This window comes from Polistes fuscatus, unplaced genomic scaffold, assembly GCF_010416935.1.
Source record: "Polistes fuscatus isolate 324 unplaced genomic scaffold, CU_Pfus_HIC Scaffold3, whole genome shotgun sequence".
Taxonomy (NCBI): domain Eukaryota; kingdom Metazoa; phylum Arthropoda; class Insecta; order Hymenoptera; family Vespidae; genus Polistes; species Polistes fuscatus.
In genome coordinates, this window is record NW_025113107.1 from 13704166 (window position 1) to 13717373 (window position 13208).

General features: G+C 29.3%; 2 protein-coding genes across 3 annotated transcripts; both read left to right on the plus strand.

Annotated features, from left to right (window-relative positions):
* The first annotated feature begins 5476 nt into the window (after positions 1 to 5476).
* Positions 5477 to 8276, plus strand: LOC122519774 (4-nitrophenylphosphatase-like). The gene is made up of 6 exons (XM_043639459.1): positions 5477 to 5587; positions 5744 to 5901; positions 6483 to 6620; positions 6692 to 6902; positions 6998 to 7142; positions 7240 to 8276. The coding sequence occupies exons 1-6, from the start codon at positions 5494 to 5496 to the stop codon at positions 7400 to 7402; spliced, it is 909 nt and encodes a 302-aa protein (XP_043495394.1). The 5' UTR covers positions 5477 to 5493; the 3' UTR covers positions 7403 to 8276.
* Positions 8277 to 8845: 569 nt separating this feature from the next.
* Positions 8846 to 13142, plus strand: LOC122519398 (mitochondrial amidoxime-reducing component 1-like). Of its 2 annotated transcripts, XM_043638802.1 has the most exons (8): positions 8850 to 9421; positions 9935 to 10395; positions 10768 to 11019; positions 11158 to 11281; positions 11369 to 11574; positions 11638 to 11709; positions 11789 to 12635; positions 12719 to 13142. In XM_043638802.1, the coding sequence occupies exons 1-7, from the start codon at positions 9410 to 9412 to the stop codon at positions 11964 to 11966; spliced, it is 1305 nt and encodes a 434-aa protein (XP_043494737.1). In that variant the 5' UTR covers positions 8850 to 9409; the 3' UTR covers positions 11967 to 12635; positions 12719 to 13142. The 2 variants fall into 2 exon arrangements, with proteins under 2 accessions (XP_043494738.1, XP_043494737.1); XM_043638803.1 differs by lacking the exon at positions 11638 to 11709 and having other exon boundaries at positions 8846 to 9421.
* Positions 13143 to 13208: the final 66 nt, after the last annotated feature.

The following is a 13208-nucleotide window of genomic DNA, read 5'->3' on the forward strand; positions in this document are numbered from 1 at the left end:
AATCAATCCTTCGTCGATTAAACGAAGGGGATTGTTATTAATCGCGAAATTGAAGGGTGAATGAAACGTGCATATCTGCCTTGCGTGTAAAACGTATGAATGTTTGTGAAACCCTCGTACGAATTTACCTACCTATTAACGTTTACGTGCGTGCGGTTACGTATGTGTATGTATGTGTGTGTATGTGTGTGTGTGTGTGCATGCCGTTGTGTATGATCCGGGTATGTTTCTTTGATCGCGAGTAAAAAGAAAAAGAAAAAGAACAGAATTAATAATAATAAAAAAAAACATAAAGTATAAAAAAACGATTAAATTATAAACAGATGATACATATGGCATACTCGTATTATTCGATATATTATCGTGTAAGTATATTATCAAAAAAAATAAAGTTTATTTAACGAGAAGAAATGAAAGTGAGAGAGAAGACCGGAAAAACAACTACAGCAATTACAGGAAAAGAAAAAAAAAGAAAAAGAGAAACGAAGGGCCACGAACGACGAATTTTCTTTTTTCTTTCTTTCATATGGGTAAAAAAAAGGAAGCCTGTATGAAAAAATTAAAAGAAAGATGATGGACGAAACGGGAAAGAAAATTTGATTATTATTTTTGTGCGTGTATCCGAGCGTGTTGTTTCAGGTAGGTAGATTAGATAAATAAAAATAAAATAGGAAGGGGGGGGAATCTAGGAGAGGTGGGGAAAAGAGTTGGAGGGTGGTAGATCGAACAAAATTTCACTGAAGTTCATTTTTCAATCGCGACGAGATTGGTCAGCCGAAATATGGCGAATAGAAAAAAAACAAAACAAAACGAAAAAAAAAATGCAAATCCTCCGTAATCCGTTAGTTGAGTATTAAAAAAAAAATATGTCTGTCGATGGGTATCGAAGAATTCAGGTGGCTTATCTCGTAGCGTTATCTAATGTTTAACGAATGAAATAGGTGCGTATTAAATACGAGAGTTCATTGATTGTTAATTAATATTTACCGAGAGAGAGAGAGAGAGAGAGAGAAATGTTACGAGTGAGTTACAAGTATACATTAGAATTACTACAACACACACAAAAATCATTTAAAGTGATTAATATTAGCGATGCCTACAATTATTATACACCAAGGAGTACTATTAAATATTACTAATATAATTATTATTATTATTATTATTATTATTATTATGATTATGATTATGATTATGATTATGATTATGATTATTACTATTACCAAGAAAATATACTAATTAATAACAAATGACTACTTACAACGATTAAACGATAAAAACAGAGTAAGAACGAGTTTACGTTAAATTCTTACGAGATGAGATGACAAGATAAAAATGAAAAAGTGTTGACTAGTTACAGTTTCAAATTCCGAACTACTACACTATCGTTATGCTATCGTTACACTGTTTATTACCAATGACTCTATTAATCTCTTAAATATAAATTACATTAACAATATATAAGTATTAATTACCTATCGGCACTACTACTTAGAAGCCCAAATTAATTGAGCCCGTTTGACTTAATAGACGAAAGAAAGATTAGAGATGACATGATTTTTTTGATACAACATTTATTTCATTCTAACCGTTTCGTCCTAAATCTTTATACGTCCCGACTAAACAAATTCCTATATATATTTTTCTTTTTATTTTCATTGAAACGTTTGTAAAAGGAAAAAAAAACCGTTCTCTTCGACGGAACGTTGATTAAACAATTTAAACATTATACGGGGTGTCTGAAATTTAGAGAACAAAAAAACTGCACAAGAGTTTCTTGAATTACATGTATTAAAAAATTAAAAAAGAGACACCCGGTTTATACGGAAAGATGGAAGACAACGTTTTCTACAATTAATAGTGAGATCTAATTTTAATAATATATTTATTTATTATATCACAATGATTGGTACGTATTTACGCATCATCGATAATAATAATTCTATTAAATTTTTATTCAATTTATATAGATGCAACGATTCGTCATATATATGAAAAGAACAAATAAAAAGGGACAAAAATGAAAGAAAAAATGAGAGAGAGAGAGAGAGAGAGAAAATACCATAAACTAGTATCGCGTCCAACACTGCCGTTTTTTGCAGTATTCCCCCATATATATCGCGAGCGAGGATTAAAAGCAATACAAGAGTTTTTCTCCTAGCGTAATACTTGCAATTAGATATTAGATATTAGAATGGAATTTTTTCGAGGTAATCCAATGAGAATAAAACGATAAATAAATAAATAAATAAATAAATAAAATGGAAAACACATAAAAAAAAGGGAGAACACAAAAAAAGATTTGTTGAGAAAAAACTAACGCGAACGAAAACGAAAGGAAAAAAAAAAAGAAATAAAAAATGTCTCATAGATTTTTAGGAAAAGAGGTTCATTAATTTTCCTGTCTTCTCTCTTCTTTCCATATAGAAAGTGGAATTGATTTCGAATGAATAATACAAAATAAACGCGAAAGGGGGAGGCGTGTCGAGGAGAGGGAGAGGGGAGGAAGAACAAGGGTTCACTTTTGTTTTGTCTAGTCAGCTTGTAAAAAATAGGGAAACGTGTTGCGTTGTCGATTTTAGTCATTTTTACGACACTGTGAAGTAAGTAATTAAATAAAGATTTTTTTCAAGAGTGAGAGAGAAAGAAAGAGAAAGAGAGAGAGAGAGAGTATATGCGTCAACTTTGAATGTATGTTCGTGTTTGTATGTGTATATGTGTGTGTGTGTGTGTGTGTGAGAAGGCAGAAACGATTTTTGCACGATTGCGATTATCTCGATTAAAAATATATATATATTCTTAATTATTTACTAATTATATATATATATATATATATAATAATATATTAGTTGTACGCGTGAAAAGAATGATAATTTTTAATTATATCATTGATTAACGAATATTATTGCCATTATTCTTTTTCTTTTTTTACGATGATGATGAGATGATTTTTATTATTATTATTATTATATTAAGATTATAATTATTATATGTAATTTTTTTTTTATTCTTCTTATTCTTCTTCTTCTTCTTATTATTATTATTATTATTACTATTGTAATTATTATCATTTATCAGTTATAATCGCTACAGCCATATAATACCTTTGTAAATGAGAATCAAGACACTGACGGCTAGGAAAAAAACTTAATAAATTGAAATTCTATTAACCCAAACGCGTTAGATGATCATTACAAATTCCTGAGACAATAAATTTTTAATTGTATAAGGTATATATACCTACAATTCATTCTTCTGCATTTTACCATTAATATTTCTCATTTAAATGAATAAGTTTGTTTTTTAACATACTGTTTAAAATTCATGAATATTTCATATGCGAAATGATAAAAAACTGTTATCTGTTATCTATTATTAGAATATAAAAAAAAATAAAATCAACCGAAGATAACGTAATACTCGTGTACAGACATAGCAAAAAAAACTTGATCATTCTGTTCACTGTTTTTAGTTGCATGAATGTAGAAAATAATATTATGAGATACTTCCTTGACCATAAAAATTTTTTATGAATCATTTTCTTTGTCTGAATTTGCATTTGTTAAACCGCAAAATGGATTAGACTGTGTGTCATATTTCGCGATAAATTCGTAATTATTTTCTCGAAACGAGGAAACCCTCGAAATATTTGACATTAATTTTTGAACAGTATTACATGGGAAGTTATTTTTTAAAATATTGGATACAATAATTTCTTGGATTTTTTTTCTACGACAATGTTCGGTTTTATAGAAATGCGCTTTTTTCAAAAGTATTATAATATCATTACGTCGATCGATTTACAAAAGAAGCCCGTGAACCCACGGGTCATCCATCCTATTCTACTTTTACGTATTTCCCTTTTGTATTGACGCGAGACTCATACTTGGAAAAAAGAAAAAAGAAAAGATGAAATATAGATTTTTTGTCACAAGAGACGTGTGTAACGAAAATGATTACGTCACGATTTATATGACAAAGAACATCAAAATTCGAGGTTACATTTTATTAATAATAAAAATAAATTACGAAAACAATTATTACGATCGAATAATAATATGACAAATTCTTAAAAAAAAAATAATAATAATAATATTCTAATATTCTAACTTTTGTCTACTTAAATGTTCTTCCTCGTTTAACATTATCTCATTTTTTATGATATGAGTTTAATATTCCGTTTATATATTATATAATATTTATATGTAATACACGTTTAAAACTTTTCATTCGGGCCTTGTGTAACAAATGATTCGAACAAGAATTGAAATATTTATTTATATCCAAAACAACTAATATCAAGTAAACAAACCGACTATATCTGATACTCTACTTTTCATTTCCTTTTCTGATTTTATCTGGAAACTTAATAAAAATATCTATCCTTTTATTTTGCCAGACTAATCCTCATCTCTCATATGTCATCAAAATCCCTTGGTACTTTTCTTGAAAAACCGGTTTTCGTGTATTACGAAAATTATTAATAATATGTTTATCAATGATAATATCTCCCATTCGTTATTTGCATAATCGAAGGACAAGAGTAAAAACCGATTATCACAGTACGTTCCTGGAGCATGCGCAAAATAACATTTGCTAACAATAAGTGAAAGTAACGTCTAACGATAGTCAGTGATACCAGGTATCAAACAAGCATTATCATAATCTCTTCAAATTGCCACCTAACGTTGTTCATACGAATTTATTTAACAACGAATCTAATAACAATCAGAAATCGAAGGAATTAGTAAATAAGAGATCGAGATAAATATTTAAGTTTATCCGTCAACGAAACAATGATGTTTACTTCCTCTACGACATTTTTTTTAATCAACTTTCTAATCAGTTTATTATTATAAACATATTCAGGAGGAATATGAGGAATATGAGGAATGTGAAAATTTGGTAATGAGAGGTTAGTTATGACGTTGAAAATTGAAACAAGGACGATGACAAGGGGTACAGGGAGGAGGATTAGGTGGGGTAGGGGGAACTGCATGAAGGTATAGAAAAGGACCGGCAGATTTCTCTCAGTTCAAGTATCTTCGCGTAACCGTCTGCACGTATAAATTGACTTCGGTGTAAACATTTACTATTATTCATTTTTCAACTGATTTATTTGTGAATCGATAATTTCACAACGACGACGACGACGACGACGACGACGACGAGGAGAACGAGAACGACGATAACGACTAATTACACAAAGTGTACGCGTGCGCAACTGACAGTAGTGTATAACACGCATACTCCCGGAATTTAGATATTTATTTTTGTTCGTTCTTTTGTTTCTTTTTTGTTTTTGATAAGGAAGGACGAAAGGGTTCGAAGATCGAAGTTTTATCGGTTTTTCACCACACTCTCTGTCTCTCTCTCTCTTTTTTTTGGCTTCATTTTAGAGATTTTTTGATCATATTTTGAGACTTTTTATTTCGGGGCTGAGGGATCCTTTTTTTTTCTTTTCTCAATTACAAATCTTCGAATACGTTTATCATCATGCCAAAAGCGACGAAGGATCTGAGAACCGCGAGCAAGGACGAACTTTTGACATTTCTCGACTCATTCGATGTCATCTTTTCGGATTGCGACGGTAATATGTGAAATCATTTTCTTCAATTTTGTCTTCTTCTAATTACAAGATTATATAATCAATTTATCTTATATAAAATTATATAAATTTATTGTAATAACTAATATTTCGAATTATTTATTTATATTAATTTTTGTCGTTAATCGTGGTTTATAGGTGTTTTATGGCACGTCGATGCACCCATGGAAAATACCGTAGAAACTTTGAGCAAATTACAAAGTTTAAAAAAAAAGGTTTTCTTCGTAACGAACAATCCGTCCGGTACTAAAAACATTTGCGAAAAACTTCGTCTTAAAGGTTTCGAAGCTTGCGAGGTGAGTTATTCGAATAATATTATTTATTAATATTATATTTTGTAATTGTTTACATATTTTTTCTTTTCAATTCTATTCGTTTCGAAAGAAAATCCAATTTTTTTTGATAATAATATATATATATATATAAATGTTATAATAATATATAATATAATAATAATAATAAATAAATACAAATATTTATATGTGTGTGTATTTGTGTGTGACATTTCAATTAATTAGAATTAATTAGATTCACGTTAGATTGTAAATTTGTAAAAAAAAAAAGAAAAAATCCGAGTGTTGTTTATTCCAATTAAATCAGCGTGTTGTTTACTGTAATTAAAGGATAAAATAACTTTTTCTTTGGTAGCATTGAATAGCTGTGAGTAAAGGAAAAGTAAAACGACACAATAGTTCAAATTTACATTTGAATGAGTGTGTCTCGTACCAAAAAGTTTGAAAGTAAAATATACGTTTCGTAAATATAATCATAAATTCAATGTCTTTTCGGATCGCAAATAATAAACCTTAAAACGAAGACAAATATTTGGTGACATTGAATTTTGTGGCAAACTTAACATTGAATTTTTAATTTTCAGGAACAAGTGATCACGTTATCAAAAGTGGTTATCTGGTATCTGAAGAAAATCAATTTTCAAGGCCAAGCTTATGCGATCGGTTCGAATGCATTTCGAAGCGATCTGTTGAAAGCCGGGATAGAATTATTGGATGAAAATGTAAGCTTACGATAATTATTTTGTATTACGATTCGTGATCAAACGATAACGCAATTGTTTGAATTATTTAGGTACCAAGAGTTTATCCTAACGATGTATTAGCAACCCTAGATGAACTCTCCGATAGAAAATCTGTGAAAGCAGTTATCGCTGATTTCAATGCTAATTGCAACTGGGCTCATTTGAATTTGGCTATAGCGTGTTTGAGACGTGCCGATGTACTTTACATCACCGGTGCCGTTGACAAATTAATCCTTTGCCAAAATGGTACCACGATATTAGGTAAAATATCAACGATTAACAATTATTTGGATAGTTTATTTATTTTCAATGAAAATATAGACTCCCCTGGTAAAAACATTTGTAACAATTTGCAGGACCAGGTCCACTGACCGATATCATAACCAAGAATAGTGGCAGAAAACCGATCGCTATTGGAAAACCAAGCGAAATCTTGCGAAATTATATTTTTGAATTTTACGACATTACCAAACCGCAACGGTGTTTGTTCATTGGCGATTCGTAAGTTCTTTTCTAATTTTTCTAACATTTTTCTTCATTTTTATTGTTGCTATCTTTAGCATTAAACAATTTATTTTATTCGTATATTTTTTTTCAGAATAAATCAGGACATGAAATTTGCTGCCATGTGCGATTTTCAAAAGTTATTCGTCAGTAGTGGTATTGATAGTTTTGCCGATTCGCAAAATCTTATACAAGAACGTCCCGAATATTATATACCTAATCTTGCCCACCTGCTTAGCATCCTAAACAATCTCTGAATTGAGATATTAGAAGAATGATTAATACATGATCAGTAATATTGAAATCATTATAAAACAATGTAATTAATATTAATTACGTGAAGCCTGCTATTCTTTAAAAACTTTACTAAAATTTACGAATCATTTTATTTGTAAGAAATAATTGATTGGCTCGAAAGTATACATAGTTTTTTCGTAACTTTTTCTTTGTTACTTTTTGACAGAAAAATCTAGGAACCTTTTCAGGATCCTAATAATTCTGTTAATCTTATTCAAATCTTCTATTTGGAAATATTGATTTGTAAGATACACCTCGGTCATTTGAAAAAGTTTTAATAGAAACAAAATTTGATTTCACTTTTGTATTAAAATACGAAACAACTTTAGACTCGATTCAATATTACTGAAATCACGTGCATCATAATAAATTGTCTTTTCTATTCAGTTATTCGTTTATATATATTTTTTTTTCATTAATCGTTCATTTTTTATTGATAAGTACAATCGGATAATTAGAAATTGGATACTTTGATGAAAGTATCGTTGAAGCTTTTGCACGGACAACTCATATATAAATTTTTAGTAATGAAACTATATATATATAGTTATAAATATTCGTCTTCCAAATGCTGTAGACAAATAAGTATGAAGCTTTATATCATAGAACAATGATTTCATAAATAATTTGTCAAACTATTTAAATGACAATATTATAATACACATATCGTGTAACACTGTGAAAACGGATTTATAATATTAGATATTTTGAAAGATATGTTTGGACGGGCGTATGTTTCGAGTTCACATTTACGAGTAACATGTTGTTATATCTTAAATGATGTCATGCAATATACCCATACATACATTTTATCAAAGAGATATCATAACAATCGAGATACAGATATTGTTATATCGTTTATCAAATTTATATTCTGATATTAATCTCAAATAGAAAAAATTAAAGTTATTATTCAAAAAAAACTTTCACGTATTATTTATTCGAAATTAAATAAAATAGATTAAATATATGTGCCCATAATTATAAAAGTGGTCTAAGTCATATATATTTCTTGTTTCGAATTCTATATAATATTGAAATAACAAACACTATCCCTGGTTTATTTTTGACAATATCGCGTGAAAATTACATCGAATTCATTTCATTTCAAATAATGTGGTGTAAAATAACTAATAAACTTATTTTTTTTTTTAATTTTGATTTAGACCACTTTCATAATTATGGACATATATCACTGTATATTAAACCTAAATCATTCGCGATCCTTCTTATCAATTTTTAATCCTCATAAACAACGGATTTAGAAATTATTCGTTATATTATATATATTATAATTATATATTCGTTATATTATATATACCATAATCGTCGTTTAACACGAGAATTAACACGGTTAGATTAAAACACTTATGGTTAGGATTTATTTTATTATCGTACGAATGAAAAAACAATTATCGTCTCTTAAAATAGAATCTATAGAAGGAATAAAAATAGAATATTAGAAGAGGAGTGTGGATAAAAAAAAAATATGCTCATCTTCTACTTATCTTTTTATATTAAGCTGAATCAACGTAGATGTATTTTTCTCTCATGTCAGTGTACGAGGAAACTTCGAGAGCGCAAGATCGTTTTATTCCTCTTCTCTCGTTCGTTTCTTTTCGTTTCTCCTCGTTATTTTTCGCTACGAGAATATTCGCAATAGTATTGGTAGATTTTAATATCAATAGTAGTAGTAGTAGTAGTAGTAGTAGTAAAGTAGTAGTAAGTTGTCATGTAATTCTCGCTAGATGAACTACTGGTGAAATTCTTTGAACCGGATTTTCTTAACAGATAACCCATAATATCTGCACATACGTGCTATTGCATAATCTTGAACGGTTTTGTGTGCGCGAGATTCGTATTCGCGAGTGTACGTCGTCATAAAACAATATCTCTACAAATTATTTGATTATTTTAATTTGATATTACTCGACAAAACGAACATTTCGACGGAACAATTTTTCAAGATGTTCGGATCGGTGAGTCTTAGTTTAATTATTGTTTTAATATTTCAAAGCTATCATTAAAAAGATAATACGATTTTTTGTCGTCAATTAAATACAGTCATTCTTGGACGAAAAATAAATAATAAAACAACGCGCGGATGTGTCGTATCGAAAATTATTCGTCAAAATAAAACTTGATTCTATTCGCAATTGTTATTATTTTTAAAAGTTATATTTAACTATGATTCGATTAAAATAGTTTGATGTTAAATTATCCGTTTAGTAATCGCGTATTGTTCGTGGTTACGTATCTCTGTTAATGAAATTCTGAATCATTTGTCACTTAACGTGAATTTGAAGTTTACAAAATCGTAGGAAGTTAACGTTGATAAATATTTCACTTTACGTGCAGAAAAAACCAAACACCACGTATCATCCGTTACATATTTTTTTTGTTTCACTTACAAAACCTTTAGATTCTCAAAAAGATAGGCGTGTATTTGAATTCGATTAAATAAATCCGAAGGATAAATTTATTTTCACCAGGAATACAATTCGACTATCGTGATAACCTGCGGCATTGCGATGTTCCTTGGAATCGTATATTGGAATTTACGTCAAAGTTCTTCAGAAAAATCTAAAAGGAAAAAATCCAGTGAGAAAATATCACGAGAAACTAGTAGTAATAGTTGTGAACAAATAACCGCACGTAAAACAAATTCACGTGAAACGAGTAACGGTTGTGAAAAAAAACTCGAGACGAATTTACACGAAATTAGCAACGGTTGTGATCAAAATCTACAAATTGAAAAAAAAAAGAAAAGTGAGATAAGTGTGGTAGAAACGAAGTTGGATATCCCTAAATTGAAATGGGTCAAGGTAGGTCGGGTCGAGGAACTCTATTATTATCCTTTGAAATCAGGACGAGGAAAGACTATAACCGAATGTAAGTTTACGGAATTTGGGATATCCGTAGAGGAAAAAGGTTTGCTTACACTTAGAGACAGGTAAGAAGTATATCATAATAATAGTTTAATTAACGCGCGTGTGAGATAACAATTCAAAATCGATCATTTTAGTTTTGTTTATTTAACCCATTCTAAGGGCTCGTATTAACGACTGACTCACATATTCCAATGAACAAAATTTTAATCTAATCGTAATTTAATGTAAAATATATTATCATATTCAATATGATTTTTTTTCTATTCAACGTATCGAAAATATAATCCGATAAAATAAATGTGTTCTATGCGATATTTATGAATCGAGTGCACGTGTCAAAAAAAAGAAAAAAAAACAGAAACATAATTTCTAACTCGTGCATATAAATATCCATTGAATTATTGTTAAATTTAACGCGTATTATCTTTCGACAGAATGTTTCTGGTGTACAACGAAGAGACATTGAAATTTCAAACGGGTAGACAGTATCCAACGATGATTCTAGTCAGTTTATCTGCAGTAGATGAGTACAAGGTAAAATTAGAAGCTGTAGGAATGCCTAGTGTCGTCTTTAGAGTACCAGAGAAATCCGAAAAGAGTTCTGCAGCCATTGAATGCTCGTTGTGGTGGGGGGAACCGGTTAAATGTATCGATTGTGGTCCGGAACCTGCTGAATGGTTATCGAGGTAATCGTATATTTCAATCAATCAATTTTATCAAAAGTTCATTGACACTTCTTGACAAATTCAATTACATTCATCTCAATAAGATAAATATCTAAAAAGTCATGTTTTTTTCAATTAACGTTTTAATTATTATTGCAGATTTTTAACCGGCACGAATTCTGGTTTACGTTTAGGCTATTCGTTGTACGATCGAAGAGAAATTACTAAAGGTCCATGGGAACGTTTCAGTAAAGTTTATAATACTCTTAGAGACGAAGACACTGTAAGTTGAAAAAAAAAACAGATTAGACCGTATAATATTGCATTTATGATACAAATATTTAATATTTTTTTTTTTTTATGAAAACAGGGCTTATTCTCAGATATTACAAGTTATATGTTAATGACTTCGAAATCTTTGGATAAACTTAACGAACGTTTGGAAACACCCGTTCCAACTTTACAATTTCGTCCGAATATCGTTGTCTCCAACGATGAACCATTTGTTGAAGATAATTGGGAATGGATTAAAATAGGTGATCGTGCGATTATTAGAAACGTTAAACCTTGTCCAAGGTACGAAAGACAAGAAAAAATTAATTAATCGAATGAACGATTAAATTCATTTCATTATACTAGGTGTAAAATGATCAAAGTTGATCCAGAAACCGGTAATGTTGCGAAAGAAGAACCAATGAAGACTTTATACTCGTTAGTTATGATAAATAAATCATTTGTTTATGAATTAATTGGAATTAATATTAATATAATGATATCGTTTTTATTTTAGTCTCCGAAAACAAACGGATCCGGAAAGGGTTTCGGTTGATGGAACAGCACCGATACTGGGAATCTATTGTGGATTGTACATCACTGGTCGTGTTAAACTTAAAGATGATGTATTTGTTCACGTACCAGAGGATACGGAAAATTTGAAAATTTCTAATGGTCAAGAAATCGAGATTTAAAATGTGTTCAGCTTGAGATCGATATTTGAAAGCGTGCCTTTCTTCAATAGTAATTTTATTCCATCTATGTATGGTCGCTTCGTTGAAACAAAATCTTAAATGTGTTCGTAAAAATATATATGCCGAATCAAAAGTTCCTAAACATTCTGATCGTATAATCACGAAATTTTGAATTTTAGTTGATTTTTCAAATCAACTATTTGAAACTTTTGATCCGCACAAATCATCTTCTTAACAATTAAATTAAATAATATATCGACCTCTCGATTTGTTAAAATAATAAAAAAATAAAAATAGACGATAATAACGCGACAATAATCTACAAATATATAAAAAAGCTACTATTATATAGAAAAATAGAAAATACAAAATGTTGAAATAATGATATTATAAACTCGTTGAAGCGCACTCGTTGAATCAAAAATAATTTATAGTGGTTGTTATCTGTATCATATTTCCTTTTTTTCTTTTTTTATATATATATATGGGAAATTTTTATATAAAAGTGGAGAAATGCCAGACGTTTTTTAGGCAATGTATGAAATAGAAAAATATAGTTACGAACTTTTCCTAGGCATTGTATGTAATATTTAGGTATTTTATAGAATACCAAATGCTATTTAGACAATGTTGAGAAGAATACATTATCGGACAACAAGCACACACAAAGTAAAAAACTAATTTTGTTTTTAAATAAATTTAACACCTTGACACTTGACAATTAAAACTTACTGATGTGTTATTTTATGTAGGTTTTACTTATCATAGTAGAAGATTATTACATTTAAACTGATATTCACAAATATCACGATGGAAAATCTGTATCTTTTGTTCCTTAACAAAACGAAAAAAAAAATACACGAATTTATTCGATTATGCGTCCGAAAAATAAAGTGCCTCGTTGCAAGGAAAAACAAAAATTATTCGTATTAAATATACGTAATAACAATTTTTAAAAATAATAAATAATATTCAATCGAACGAATTTAAAATTATATATCCAAAAGATAAAAGATCAATTTTATTTGTAAGAATGTAATACGAAGATGATATAATACGTTGATTAGCGTTCAAATGTATCCATTTGGTTTCTTCTTGTTGATTGATCTGAATGAACTAATGTAAGAGAGAAAGACAGACACGGTAGAATGAATAATAAATAAGATTAGAAAGAGACAGAAATCTTTATCACTGAGTCTGAGAATGTGTACTTGCATCGTTTTAATATCATTCAATTCGTCA

Excerpts from the sequence above, each read along its gene's own strand:
- LOC122519774 (XM_043639459.1), top strand. The coding sequence starts at position 5,494 with ATGCCAAAAGCGACGAAGGATCTGAGAACCGCGAGCAAGGACGAACTT. Across the intron at positions 6,621-6,691 it reads TAGAATTATTGGATGAAAAT|GTACCAAGAGTTTATCCTAA; the intron begins GTAAGCTTACGA and ends TGAATTATTTAG. Across the intron at positions 6,903-6,997 it reads AAATGGTACCACGATATTAG|GACCAGGTCCACTGACCGAT; the intron begins GTAAAATATCAA and ends AACAATTTGCAG.
- LOC122519398 (XM_043638802.1), top strand. Across the intron at positions 11,282-11,368 it reads CTCTTAGAGACGAAGACACT|GGCTTATTCTCAGATATTAC; the intron begins GTAAGTTGAAAA and ends TTATGAAAACAG. Across the intron at positions 11,710-11,788 it reads CCAATGAAGACTTTATACTC|TCTCCGAAAACAAACGGATC; the intron begins GTTAGTTATGAT and ends TTTTTATTTTAG.